This window comes from Eschrichtius robustus, chromosome 3 (assembly GCF_028021215.1).
Source record: "Eschrichtius robustus isolate mEscRob2 chromosome 3, mEscRob2.pri, whole genome shotgun sequence".
Taxonomy (NCBI): Eukaryota; Metazoa; Chordata; class Mammalia; order Artiodactyla; family Eschrichtiidae; genus Eschrichtius; species Eschrichtius robustus.
This window is the reverse complement of record NC_090826.1, coordinates 100,659,419-100,672,508: the sequence shown is the minus strand read 5'-3', so window position 1 is coordinate 100,672,508 and position 13,090 is coordinate 100,659,419. Positions and strand designations below refer to the sequence as shown.

At 45.2% G+C, this 13,090-nt stretch overlaps 2 protein-coding genes across 4 annotated transcripts in view; both read right to left on the bottom strand.

Annotated features, from left to right (window-relative positions):
• Positions 1-708: 708 nt before the first annotated feature.
• Positions 709-3,510, bottom strand: OLFML3 (olfactomedin like 3). Its single transcript, XM_068540553.1, has 3 exons — positions 3,297-3,510; positions 2,310-2,595; positions 709-1,998 (listed from the first exon to the last, which is right to left on the bottom strand). Exons 1-3 carry the CDS (start codon positions 3,408-3,410, stop codon positions 1,178-1,180), a joined length of 1,221 nt encoding a protein of 406 aa, XP_068396654.1. The 5' UTR covers positions 3,411-3,510; the 3' UTR covers positions 709-1,177.
• Positions 3,511-8,549: 5,039 nt separating this feature from the next.
• The window catches only part of HIPK1 (homeodomain interacting protein kinase 1), a 47,312-nt gene continuing 42,771 nt past the window's right edge, over positions 8,550-13,090 (bottom strand). For all 3 annotated transcript variants that reach the window (XM_068540551.1, XM_068540550.1, XM_068540552.1), the window contains exons 15-16: positions 11,359-11,489; positions 8,550-10,278 (exon numbers count right to left, since the gene is read on the bottom strand). In XM_068540551.1, coding sequence (XP_068396652.1) covers positions 9,790-10,278; positions 11,359-11,489 — 620 coding nt within the window. In that variant the 3' untranslated portion in view covers positions 8,550-9,789. The remainder of the gene's footprint in view (positions 10,279-11,358; positions 11,490-13,090) is intronic.

Sequence of the window (13,090 nt, the reverse complement as noted above, 5' to 3'; positions counted from 1 at the left end):
GGGTTAAGTTTCCGGGACTTCTGGACAGACTTCAGCCAGGTTCCAGGACTGGGGTAGGTACGTGGGGGTGAGGAGGGTGGCGAGAGGGATGTGTTGGGAAACTGGGAAGACTAACATCTGGGACGTGGTCACTGCCCCTCCTCCTCGCCCAAACCGCAGACGCCGTGGCAGCAGGAAAATCAGAGCGGTTCAGACCAAGCGCGATTGTGCAACCTGGCCCTGGCGATGAGCTTGATGCTGGAGATGGGAGTGGGGTTCGGTCCTGGGGGCAGAGGCCACTTCAGAGGTGAGACTTAAAGTTCTTACAGAACCCACACTCATTCAGGGCTCTGGTTTCCGCATTCGACTTCAGTGTGACTAAAACCCATTGTCTGCATCAAAACCTCGGAGAATTGGAATTGGAAGCTGTGCCCCTGGGCCCCAGTCTCGCGGCCGGAGGCACGGTGCCGCTGGTGGCTCTGGGAGGGCTGCTGCGGAGGACGGTGGGCACCCCGGGGCTTTCACCCAGCCTCTGGAAGTGCTGGGATTCTGCCACCTCCCCAGGCACCTCCCAGTGAAGTCTGTAACTGGAGAAGCCCCTCTCACTCGGCAAGGGAGCCCAGCCAAGTCCCTAATGCGGCTTAAGGAGCGGGGATGGGGCAGAGGAGAAGATGGACGATCACGGGGAGAAATCTGATCTGAGGGCTACCCCAAACAAACACAGGCAAGGAGCAGTGGATTTTCCTTTTAATGCAAAACGCTGCAGTACAGAACGAGTCCCATCCTCTAGGGCACTGAAGGGAGAAGGGAGAGAGGGCAGAGTCTAACGTCATGTCCTCCTAGCCCTCTCTCCCCTGACTCGCACTGAGGCAAGAAATATTCTGTTGCCTGTTCACTGGAGTCGCCCCCATATGTATAAGGGTCAGAGCTCTGGAGCTGGCTCATCTTTCACCGGCCTGAAATCTGCTGACATGGGGCAAAAGCGGAACGAACATTTAGGGCTGTCTCTCTTTTAGCTCTAAAAGGATTCCTCGAGATCTGGAGTCCCATGTGAAATGAAGGGGCAATGAGAATTTGGCTTCCATCGGCTGAAAATATGAGATGTGAATCACAACTTGCCCGGAATGAGGAGCAGGAAATTTAGTCGGGATATAAATGTATGGAGGTGAAAGAGATTCAAAAAACAAGACTAGCTCCCTCAAACTTCTTCCTCTTTCTTCCTCATCTCCAGCTTATAGACAATCTGGTAGCCATCATCCCAGGCGTAAAGCTGGCGCTCGCGGGGGTTATAGCGGAGGCTGGCGTGGGCACCATACCGACGGGGGAAATAAGGGAGTGCTGCCCTTTCGGGGGTCAGGGTGCCACTGGCATCAAAGGAGCACTGGATGCGGGCCCGACTGGCAGGGCGGGTATTATAAACAACGTATAGCGTCCCACAGATGACAAAGGCAGCCTCAGCATTCTCTCTGGGACATGGTGTGTCCCACTGCTGCTCTGTGTCCAGTGTCTGTGGGTCTAACTTGGCCAGACACAAGTGCCTCTCGTCCTCCTGGGTGGCATAGACAGCCCAAAGGCCCTCCTCATCAGCCGCCAGGTCTATGTACGTGTCTGCCGTCAGCCCGTACGGGGGGATCAAACCCTCTGCTGGGAATACTGAACTGTCCACCACTGTTCGGTTTGCCAGGTGGAATTTGATGAGCTGCAAAGTGTTCTCCAACTCACCGCCCCCTCCAGGTCTTCCAGGGGGCCTCCGGGCATAGTAAAGAAAGCCACCATATACCAGCTGGCCCGTGCCTACCCAGGGGAAGGGCACCCGGACTCGGGAAGCTTTCCGGGCAGCCATGGCAAGGGTGAAGTCACGCAGCCTTGGGAAGACAAAGGCTGTGTCATTCTGGGTCCCATCTAACACGTAGATCTTCTCTGCTGGCCCCAGTGGATCCTTGGTCCACAGACCAGCTGGGCCACCAAACCGCTTCAGGATCTTCATTGATCTCACCTGAGAGATTGTGTAGCCACAGTCTGGTGGGAAAGGAGAAAAGCACAGGACAAGGAAAAACAGGCAAGAGTTAGATGCTCACTGCAGGAACCCCCCAGGGTGGGCTATTTGGAGAACAGTGGGCCTTTGCCCAGTGGACGCCTCCACTCTTATGGAGGATTGGGAGAAAGAGCACCACAGAGGCCTGGGTCCCCAGAAACTCTCCTCAATGAACCTGATATTACAGTGATTTCCCTAAAACAGATTCTAGAAGATAGAGCCAAATGGACTGGAATAAGGAGAAAAAAGGGAAAGAACCAAGGAAGAATACAGGGGTCTGTTTCAGGTCACTTACCTGTCACCATATCGTACTTCTCATTTCTTCTGCCCTTGCCTTTGGCCCCAGGGCCTCCAGTCACCTTCTCGTCAACCTCCACACAGGGTAGGGCTGGGTTCTGGGTCTCTAGATAGTCCACCTCCCGCTCCAGACGGTCCACTCTCCCCGACATGGTGTCAGCCTCAGTTCTGAGTGCCTCCCGCTCCTTCTCGGCCACCTCCAACAGCGGCAGCATCTTGTTCTTGAAATCCCGCAGCTCAGCAGCGTGCCGACTACTCTGGTCCTGGCACTGGGCCAGCCGTTCCTAAAGGGATGGGGCAGCAGGAAGGAGGGCCGAAGGGTTACAACTCCCAGGCAGGGAGAGGCCCAACCAGGGAGTCAGGAATGGGAAAAAGCAAAACTCAGCCAGGCATCAGCGTCCCCTTCAACCCCCACAGAGAGAAAACCAAATGTTCAAGATGCTGAATGTGCAAAGAGCTCAGCTAAGATCCATCTAGGCCCCAGTCCCGTCTTTGCATCCTCCAGCCGTGCTGTGAGCAGTGCCACTGAGTTCTCCGAGCCTCTAGGGCAGTCTAAGTGCATGAGGGTGAGAAGGGATCTCTGCTCCATTATACGATCCTCCTCTTGGGAATTAGGATGTTACAGACTCCAAGCTGTTAAAAAGGCAGAAAGTTGCAGATCCTCTGAGAACTTCCAACTTTTAATAGAATCATCAGCTCGTCCTGAGATGCATCCCCACAATTCTAGCTCTCATTTCCACTCTCTTCCCTTATCCCATCTAATCCCAGGGGTGAAACACAAAGGTCTCTTTGCTTTGGAATTGCTTTATGTATGTGGGAAAAGAGGACTTGCAATTTTGAGGATCCTCTTATTAAAAGACGGAGTTTTCTGTAGGTTCTTACAAGAGCCCTAATTTGTCATCCCCACATCCCTGACAAACTGGGTGAATCAACAGGAGATGTGGAATCCTTCCAGGCTGGGCCAGAAGAGAAAGGAGACACCTACCTCTAAGGCAGCTAGTCGGCGTTCCATGTACTCCACAAGGTGGTGCTGCTGTCCTTGAAGGGGTCCCGACCAAGACAAAAGGAACAAGATAAGGAGCGGGGTGCAGGGCCCCATGGCTGCGGGAGAGTAGGGCCAGGGTAGACCAAGTGTGTAGTCGTGTGCACACGGCCTCTTCCACTCAAGCTGGCGGGTTAGCTTTGGAGGCCGGGCTGGGGGCGGTGCCTTCTCTCTTGCAGGATCTCGGGGCTCTCTCACTACTCTGGAATGCTTTCACAGTCTCTTTACGGGCCCCACCCCCTCCTTTCCGCCTGGATTGATCAAACACAGATGGCCCTAGTGCAGAGCAGCCAGAAGGCTTAACCACCTCCCGCCTAGGCCGTGGGCTCCCCAGGAGAGGAGAAGGAGATTGGAAACCCTAGGGCAAAGGCCTTCTGGGCAGTCACTCAGGAAAAGGAGCTCGCAGGGGGAGGCAGAGGCCCCAGAGGAAACTCAGCAAACTATTTCTGCTTTAGAATGCTTCTAATGCTGACTTAAGAACCATCCTTCGTTAATCCTTTCCTTTCCCAGCAATAACAGCATGGATTGTTTTCTGCCTTTAGTGGAAGCTGGAAGCAGGGGAGATGAGGTTTGAGGGGAAGGGGTGGGAAAAAAGGCCCCTGTGGTCAAGTCTGTAGTACCTTCTTCTACAGCTCACTGGCGCCATCTTGTGCTACGCACCTGGTGTCATCTCAGAATTAATAGGGAAACCAAGTTCACCTCCAGTGGAAAATTTGCCGCAAAGCAAGCCAAGTAGATTGAATTTACGGGGGTTTTCATGATTAAAATGCAGCTTTCCCCACGGACTATCCAATTACTTATGGGGCTATCCCAATCTCTCTATGATTTAGTCTAAGAAAGAGAATGTATCTGAGATTAAAACTAAAAAACAAAATCCAAAAAACCAAAAACAGGTCATTGAGAAATTAGTAAATTAATTCTTGATTATCTGGAAGTGAGACTGACTGCAGTCTTTCTATATACAGTCTTCCTTTGCCTGAAAGCTTCTAGGCATATTCTCTTACCCAAACTGGGGAGTGTTCAGTGAGTTCACACTAATTTTACATTCATTTATTTAGGAAAAAAAAAATCTGAAAAATGTATATGTTGCAGTCTAAATCAAAATAAATGTACTCTGACTTCCCTACTGATGGGAGAGAACAGACTATTGATAACTTCTCTTGGTTATGGCCCAAAAGGGTGTTTCTAAATGTTTCTCATTTCCATATCCCAACTATGACTACAGGAGCCCAAAATGAATTAATGGCCACTGTAAGATAGACTTGTCCTGAAACACATGCGCCAAAAGGAGTCAAATGAGCATAGCATTTATTCAGAGCCCCGCAGTGATGAATCTAGACAAATCTCTAATTCTTTATCAGGAGAAATTTTACTCTAATCACTCACTTAAGAGAAATCTGAGCCAAAGTCTTCCTCAAAAAAAAAAAAAAAAAAAAAAACTATTCCTTGGACTTGAGGACATGGGGAGGGGGAAGGGTAAGCTGGGACGAAGTGAGAGAGTGGCATGGACATATACACACTACCAAATGTAAAATAGATAGCTAGTGGAAAGCAGCCGCATAGCACAGGGAGATGTGACCACCTAGAGGGGTGGGATAGGAAGGGTAGGAGGGAGACGCAAGAGGGAGGAGATATGGGAACATATGTATATGTATAGCTGATTCACTTTGTTATAAAGCAGAAACTAACACACCATTGTAAAGCAATTATATTCCAATAAAGATGTTATAAAAAGAAAAAAAAAAGATTCTTCTAACAGTGCAGTTTTCTGAAAGGAGGGGAAAATAGCATCATCTTGTGGTTATTCTTATTTGCATTCTGGTACTTTAGATGTTTGGTGGAACATGCTAGGAAGCAAAGTTTAAATAGCCTGTGTCAGAAGTTTCTGCATCTTTCAAAGGGCCAGATCCAGATGATCTTAAGTTAGGGCCCTGGACACTCCATTCTTGGGAAGTATTCCCTACCGACCCCTATTTATTTCTGGTGTGGAGACTTGTATGAAGAATGAAGTTGTCTCTAACACTCTACTGGCATTCAGATGCAATGTATTTAGCCACTCCAAAGATGCCAATTGTTGACCCCCTTTGTACCCCTATAAGAGAAGTCAAAAACAGCCACGTGAATCAGAAAATTTACCCATTTTATTGATGCATTGCAATTGCTCTACATTTTACCATATTATGTAGAAAATACTGAAAATACAAGCTACTTTGTAAAACCAAAGACAAACATTGAATCCAAAGATAAACTATGTTTTACACAATGGACCCTTTTCCCGTAGTTAGTATTAAATTTTAAATATCTATTTCTTTTTGTTAAAATGATTATTTTACATACTCCCTAAGTACATCTGCATTACAAACATAGCTCAGTAATTCTCAGAAACTGTTTCTAGAGGCTTGTCATAAAAGGAAGCGCACAACCAGAAAAGGGAGAAAGCAAAAAAAGTTTAAATCGCACACAATAACTAGCATATCAAATACATTTAATAAACTTGGAATTCCATTGCAATATCAAGGATTCAAAGCAGAAATACTAACGTTACATATAATGTACATAAAATGTACTGCTACATGTAGTGAGATTATTTTTCAAGCTGAATCAAAACCACATATTATATAAAGTTTAGCAACAAACAACCATGTAGACATGCTGCACCATCCATCAGTTAAAAAAAAAAAAATTGAAACAGGAAGCAGGCTTGGGTCATTCCTGTCACTGAGAGGCAATTTCATTTCCTATCCTAAAACAAACCATCCTAACCAGTGGGTTTTTGCATAATAATGCTGAATAAAACACACACTACTGCGCTTGCCTGGCTAAGGGCAGTCAAGTTTAGCCCCTCTAGTGGAGGACGATGGATGGTCAGAACTGTTTAAATGGAGTTCTCATTCCTGGGGCTGGGATTTTAGCTGAGCACTGACCGTAGTATCACTTCCTGGAAGATATTTAAAACTCCGGAGTGATCAAGTGTCCTGATGAGCCTAGAGTGGCTGTACCCAACCCTTCCCATTTTCTCTCTCACCCTGAAGGGGAGAAGCTGGAAATACAAGTTCTGAGAGGACTTAAAGCCTTAAGCTGGTCTGAGGTCAGGCCACTGTGACCTGGGCCAGCTGCTCACTTTATTCCTGGAGCTTCCCCCATCCTGTCAGGGCCAGCAATGTTAAGCCCCAGAGACAGAATCTAAAGCCACACTGAGCACATACACATTCAGCAGACACAGGTGGATTTTTATCTTGGTAAATCTGAAATGCCGATTTGCAAAACTAAGACTGAAGATCTCTAAAATTCTTAAAGCCACACACTGCTAGTAAGGTGATTATGGTAACAGTATAAGCTCTTGGTATTGTCTTCTCCCCGTGAAGACTCCTATCTTAAGTGGTATCCACTTACTGGACTGGGGGTGGGGGGTAGGGTGCGCAGGAGTGGAGTGTTTTTTTCCTGCATCTCATTTCTTACAAAAACAACAAACCTTATCCCTTGTAAAGATAAAGAACAAAAAATATTTCCATTAGAAACCAGAGCCGCCTTTGAGCAAGAAAATGAGAATGCGCTTGGCAAAAAGAGACACAAAGATTGCACACACTGACCAGAAAACTGTATAACACGAGTGACAGAAACTATACAAACTGCTTGGGTATCTTGATCAATATAGTGCTGAAAACACAAAATAATGATAAAAAAAAAAAAAAGTAGAAAACACCAACATGTTCCTGGTAGGCTGTACTGACTATCTGCCCCATCCTGAAAGCCCTTCCTCCTTACAGTGAAGAAATTCCAAATACCGTGACAGCTCCTCGGTGTTCAACCTGGTACAGAGCTTGCCGACCAGGCTCCATGAAATCTCCCATCTCCATCCTGCACCTCCTTGACACCATCTCTACAAAGAACCAGTCCTAGACTTATCCCTCAAATACATAAGCTTCAGTTCAGATGGAACATGTCTACATCTTAGGGTTAACCTTCTTCCCCCAAATCTTTAATGGGCAGGAACTTTGCCATCCCCAGTACTCTCTACTTGACCCAGATCCGTGTAGGAGCTGAGAGTACAAGGACAATTTCACAGTTTGAAGGGCCCCAAGAATAAGTTGTTAAAAAGAAACCTCAAAAGGCCGATGGCTCAACAGGCTTTGGTTCCTTCTAAATATTCTTCACCGGCTAAGAAACCTTTCTTTGAGTTCCCTGTCACCAGCGGCTTCACAAAACTCCTCCTCGTAGTATTGGGGACGCGGGAAGCAATACAACAGGCTCTTTGGTATAAACACATCTGTTACATGTTTTTTTCAACAAGCAAACATTTTACTAGGAATATCAACTATTTGCAGGAAGGACTGCCACATGGGAAAAGGAAAAAATAAATCTCATCTAAAAGTGATTGCACATACTTAAAAAAAAAAAAGAAAGAAAAAAGAAAAAAAATGCATATTTAATATTGGCTTGACTCCTCTCACCTGCTTCCCGAATTCTCACAGAAGCAAGGTAGCAATGCACAGTGAGAGAGCCACATGGGGAAAATGCTTCTGTGAGAACTCGGCTGAGAATCCAAAATGGAAAGGGGTAGAGGTGGCGATAAAAAAGAGAAGCTGCTGTTTTTATTTTTCAGTGTCGGCAGGGAAACTGAGAACAATGCATATACACAACACAGCTGTTAATCCTGTTCTGATAAATCCCAGTGAACAGCTTAGGGTCCACGGGGGCTTGCTGGTCCGTCCTAAGGCAAGCTCACTGTAAACTCTATTAACCACTACATTATCATATAAGGCACTACAATAAGGGAAGGAGGAGAAAGGGAAGGAAGAGACACACACTGAACAACTCCTCACCAGACACACCTGTGCAAAACAATTCCAAGGGTCTCCTCTCCTTGCAGGCAATGCCCCTGCTCACTCAGCACTACAGTAATATGCTCTAATATAATTGCAATTAGTTCACATACATTCCAACAAGTATCAGTTCATTTTGGTTTAAATACAATGGAGACGTCAATTCTATCTCCGGGGTAACACTGGAGGATCAGAAACACACTAAATACACAATTCAAGTGTAATCACTACACATCTGATTACAAATAACATTTTGGGTTAGCAGGAAAAATTGCTTGTTATATTCTTCTAATCAATATGTACATATTTAATTATGCAAAATATTAAAACACCACCATTACAAAACTTCTAAAATATTTTTAAATTCAGTAATAAATTTTTAAAATATTTTTTGCAGTTCCTACATGCACTTATTATATAAGTCTTAATAAGAGAGCATTCAATTTGCTGCTGGCATACAAAGAAAGCTACTTTAAAGTATAAAAGCTATACACAACGTTTCTTATCTGGTTTCAGATCCTTTAGCTTTCTCCCCAAATAAATCACATAGAATGAAGGGAGAGCTGAGGCAAAGAGAGAAAGAGGTGTATTACTGAAAATTCATACTAATATTCAGGCAAAGCTCATCAATGCCAACAACCTTTAGGCAAAGCTCATCAATGCCAGTATCGCATAATACAAAGAGATTTTGCATATAATAAAACAACTACCACCATACAATAATAACCACCTTAATGGCTTTTCCAATAATAAAATTTAAGCTAAATCAGAGAGAGAAGGACTTTTTAAAAATAATTTAAAAAGAATGCACAGGGCTTCATTTAGAAAGAATACCTGGTGCTTTCACGGTAGGTATGGATTCTCTCACACTAAGTTACCAGCAAATGGTGAGCTGCCTTTTTAACACTACTTTAATAATAAACACAGGAGCAACTGAGAGAATCCCAACAGTAACAGAGAGTAGTATGTAACCAGCTTTGCAAAAATAACAATTTCCCACTAAATATAACATGACATGAAAACAAAATTAAAACACTGTAAGCTTAAATGTCCCATTAGCAAAGGTAAAATTTTGAGGAGAAATGCGAGATAGTAAAACACAGACTTGTGCAAGCTGCTCTTAAGATAAGCAATTAAGTCTTGGTTTTTAAACAAGCAGAAAGTAATGATTTTTCTTTTCTTGTTACCAGATTTCAAGTCCTTCTATCAGCATTTTTCCTCTGACCAGCAATTACAATAAAATAAAGTTAAATAAAGAGGAACTTCATGTGTTTTTAAAAGCATTTATAGAAATCAAGTCAGAGAGAGAAAATATTTTTCAAAGGTTAACTTCAGAATGATCTCTCTTCCTTGGTAACTGCAGACGATGGGCATCTGAACTCTTCCAAATACCAAAAATGCTGTCACAAAAATAAAGAATTAAAAAATAGGGCAGACTTTGGGAGACTACAACAATGCAGTCAACACTGAGACAGGTTCCCCAGAGAAAAGCCTTCTGCTTCAGTGGGCCCCTGCAGAGCAAGTTGCTGGCTAAGGAGTTTCAGGAGAGCGTGAGGGAGGAGCTCATCACAGCCCATTAAGAACTCTGACCCCTCCTCCCTCATACTCACCAACTACAAGTAAGAATACTGGCTGATCTTGGTAGGGCTCAGTGGGTATCCAGTGTAAATGGTTGAGCCTCGGGAAGACCCAATGTAAGACTGGGTGGCAAATTGGTGTTGGTACTGAGCAGGGGCCACGCTGGCAGAAGTGAGGAGACTGGGCCCAACACTGACAGGGACCTGGTGCACCAGAGTGCTAGGGTGGGTGGTATACGCTGCAGCATGCCTTGAGGAGCCCTGCGGGGAGAAGAGATGAGCAATGGAGCTGGTGGAGCCCAATGCAGCAGCAGAAGTGGGGGCAGCATACGTATACAGGTGAGGCTGGCTTGGCAGGTGAGCAGGGGCTGGGGCCAGGTGTGGGTGCCCGGTCGAATGTAGTGGGCTGCCATGCTGGAAGGCGTAAGGGGCTTGGGAGAGCGGGGCCACAAACGCCTGCTGCCTGCGGGGGGCAGGGTTACTGCTTCTCTCCTGTGAGGTTGGAGCTGACGATGACTGCTGGTTCTGGAAGGAGGAAGAAGGGAGTGAGGAATCTTGAGGTCACTCTGGTTCAGGGCACCAAAGGCCAATTTGAGAGTTGAGGTTCTAACGCATACTGCTTCTGGGCTGCCATAGCACAGAATCTCCCAGACTGGCAATGCTGTCAGAAGTCAGCCATCCATCCCTCCGCCTCCTGGCAGAACAGATCCTAACCCAGCCCAGACAGCAGCAGTTTGCTCTCAAGTATGACAGAGGAAAGGGGGAAATCAAGAGTTCATAGGGTTACTCACTCCTGCAAGTAAATAACTGTCGACTCAACTCACCCTATTCTGGCGTCAGTGACTTTGAATTTTTCCTAACCTTTCTTCCTTGCCACTGTTTTCTTTTGCTCTCCTCTAAGTTCTTCATATCCCTCTTGAATTGTGGAGCCCAAGACACATGCACTAACTCGAACTTACATTTGCACTTGCACGTGCTCTCTCTCTCTACACACACAACCACAGTTACACCCTCATATTTACACTTTCTCACTACTAGTAGACATCATACAAGCACCAGAATTTCAGCTGAGGAAAAAGTGAACACAAAGAGAATAGTGACCCTCCCCACCCCATCAGAGGATCAGATGGGGAGAAAAAAGCCCCAAATCCCAGACTCAAGCACCATGTAAGACTAGAACCAGTTGATTAAGTATCCAGAAAGCTTTCTCACTGTCTCTTGCTTCAAGTAAACAGTGTAAGGCTCAGGTTATTTATGACCCAGGAGATAAAGGAAGAGAATCTGGTCTCAATGCATGTGGTGGTACAGAACCAGGCAAGAACTAAAGCATCCTAGGCACTTTCTAAATTCCACACATTTCTCTAATCTTCCAGGATAGACTAGGGAGGTCTGATGGAAAACCTGGAACGTACATTCTGAACCCATTTACAGAGGGAATGAAGAGACACAGCACATACAGATATGACACAGGCCATGGACACCAAATTGTTTGACACAGAAGGGGCTTCATTTGGCTTTATTCAGCAGTCCAGCCAGAAGCAGGGTTCTCCAGAGAGTAACAACAGCGGGGGCCCCAAACAGAAGGCAGCAGCGCCTCGTGCTTACCTGGCTAAGGTTGAGTGGCTGTGCTGCGCTGGCCCCCCCGCGCTGAGCCCGATATCCTGTGGGGGTGGCACAGCATCCAGACGACTGCCCGCTCACTGAAGCCACTGGCTTGCTCTTACTGCTCAGGAGACCTAAGAAAGGGTCAGGCTCTAGTTACGAGCAGACATGGACTCAGTATCACTGAGCTAAACCTCAGATGGCATCATCTTAATCAGTCCATGTTTGTATGAGGTTTCCAAGAGTTAAGGTTTCATGTGTATCTTATTTCCTCAATTACATTTACACTAGAAGAACAAAAACTGTATTATCCATTTATTTTCTGTCTTTCTACAAAGCTCCATAAAGGATCTTCAAAAGGTTCACTTCAGTAAATATTATCTAATCTCCAGTAATGTGAAAGGTACTATTAGAAATATAAACACAAGTTAAGACACAGTCCCTGCTCTCAAGGAGCCTAGAGATTATGTAGGAAGGGATTAAACAAGTACAGAAATGACAATGTGAAGCTGAGTAAGATCTTGGTAATATTCAGGAACATTTAGGTGTCCAAGGGGTTTAAAGGAAGACAAGATTATATCTTGTTGGGCATTCACTGTCTTCAAATTCTAAGAAACTGCAGAAAGTGCAGCTGAATATAAGCACGATCAATTTTCAAAATTTTGCTTCCTTCTGTGGTCCCACTAGGAAAACTGGAGCATTTATTCAGTGACTTGTGGAGCAACCTATTTTCTTTGGACCCAATAGTGGACAGAGCTCCTAATAATCTTTCTCAGTAGCCTGGCATCAGGAAGTTTTGCCCTGTCTGCAATGGACAGTTGTCTACTTCTCAGGAGGAGAACCACACGTCACCCTCAAACTAGAACACTGTTTATGTCTTCAGCAGTATTATAATTCATGGTAAAACACTAATTTATAAAAGTACGAAGAGATGGCTATATCGATGCCAAAATTTCACAGTCCTCACCTTTGGTGTATAGAGTTGCCACTGGAAAAGAGCTGCCTAGACAAGGACTACATTTTTCTGGGCCCCCTTGCCTCTAGGTGGGGCCATGTGATGAGTTTTCACTATTTCCGGGGCTAAAGAGGTTAAAAACTGTGTGTGCCTCCTCCATGCTTTACTTCTCCTTCTGATTGGATGCCGAGGATTCCAAGGCTCTGATCCTTAACTCGCTGCCAGGCCTACCAACCAAGAGCACTTGCACTGGGAACTCATGTGACTAAGAAATAAATTTCTATTATGTTTAGCCACGAAAACTGGGGCTTGTTACTGCAGTTAGCATTTCATTACCCAATAGCTGAACCAGGGAACCTAAACCCAGCAGCTCACAGAGCAAAACAGATGGAGGTAATTTGGTTGATAATACAACCCACAAAAGCATCACTGCTTTGCCACTGGGCGAGAAAAGATCTAAAGTACATATTGTTTTCCAAAAAAACTTTTGCAATCACTTTTAATATTATCAGTTCCCGTTCATTTCTGGATTGTCAAAGCTGAATCACCTGTGGCAAAATAAACCTGCCTGTTAATTCTCCCTGTCATCTAACGTAAGTCGTATCTACCTTCTCCCATCAACAGTGAGTGTATTACTGAGACTACAAACTCACTTTTATATTGATCCAAGCAAAATAAACACAGGAAGATAAACTGATGGCCAAAAATAATTCACATCACAAGGAACTGATTTCTGAACTAGGTAATTTTTAGGAAAATCTATGCCACTGGTCTGTACCA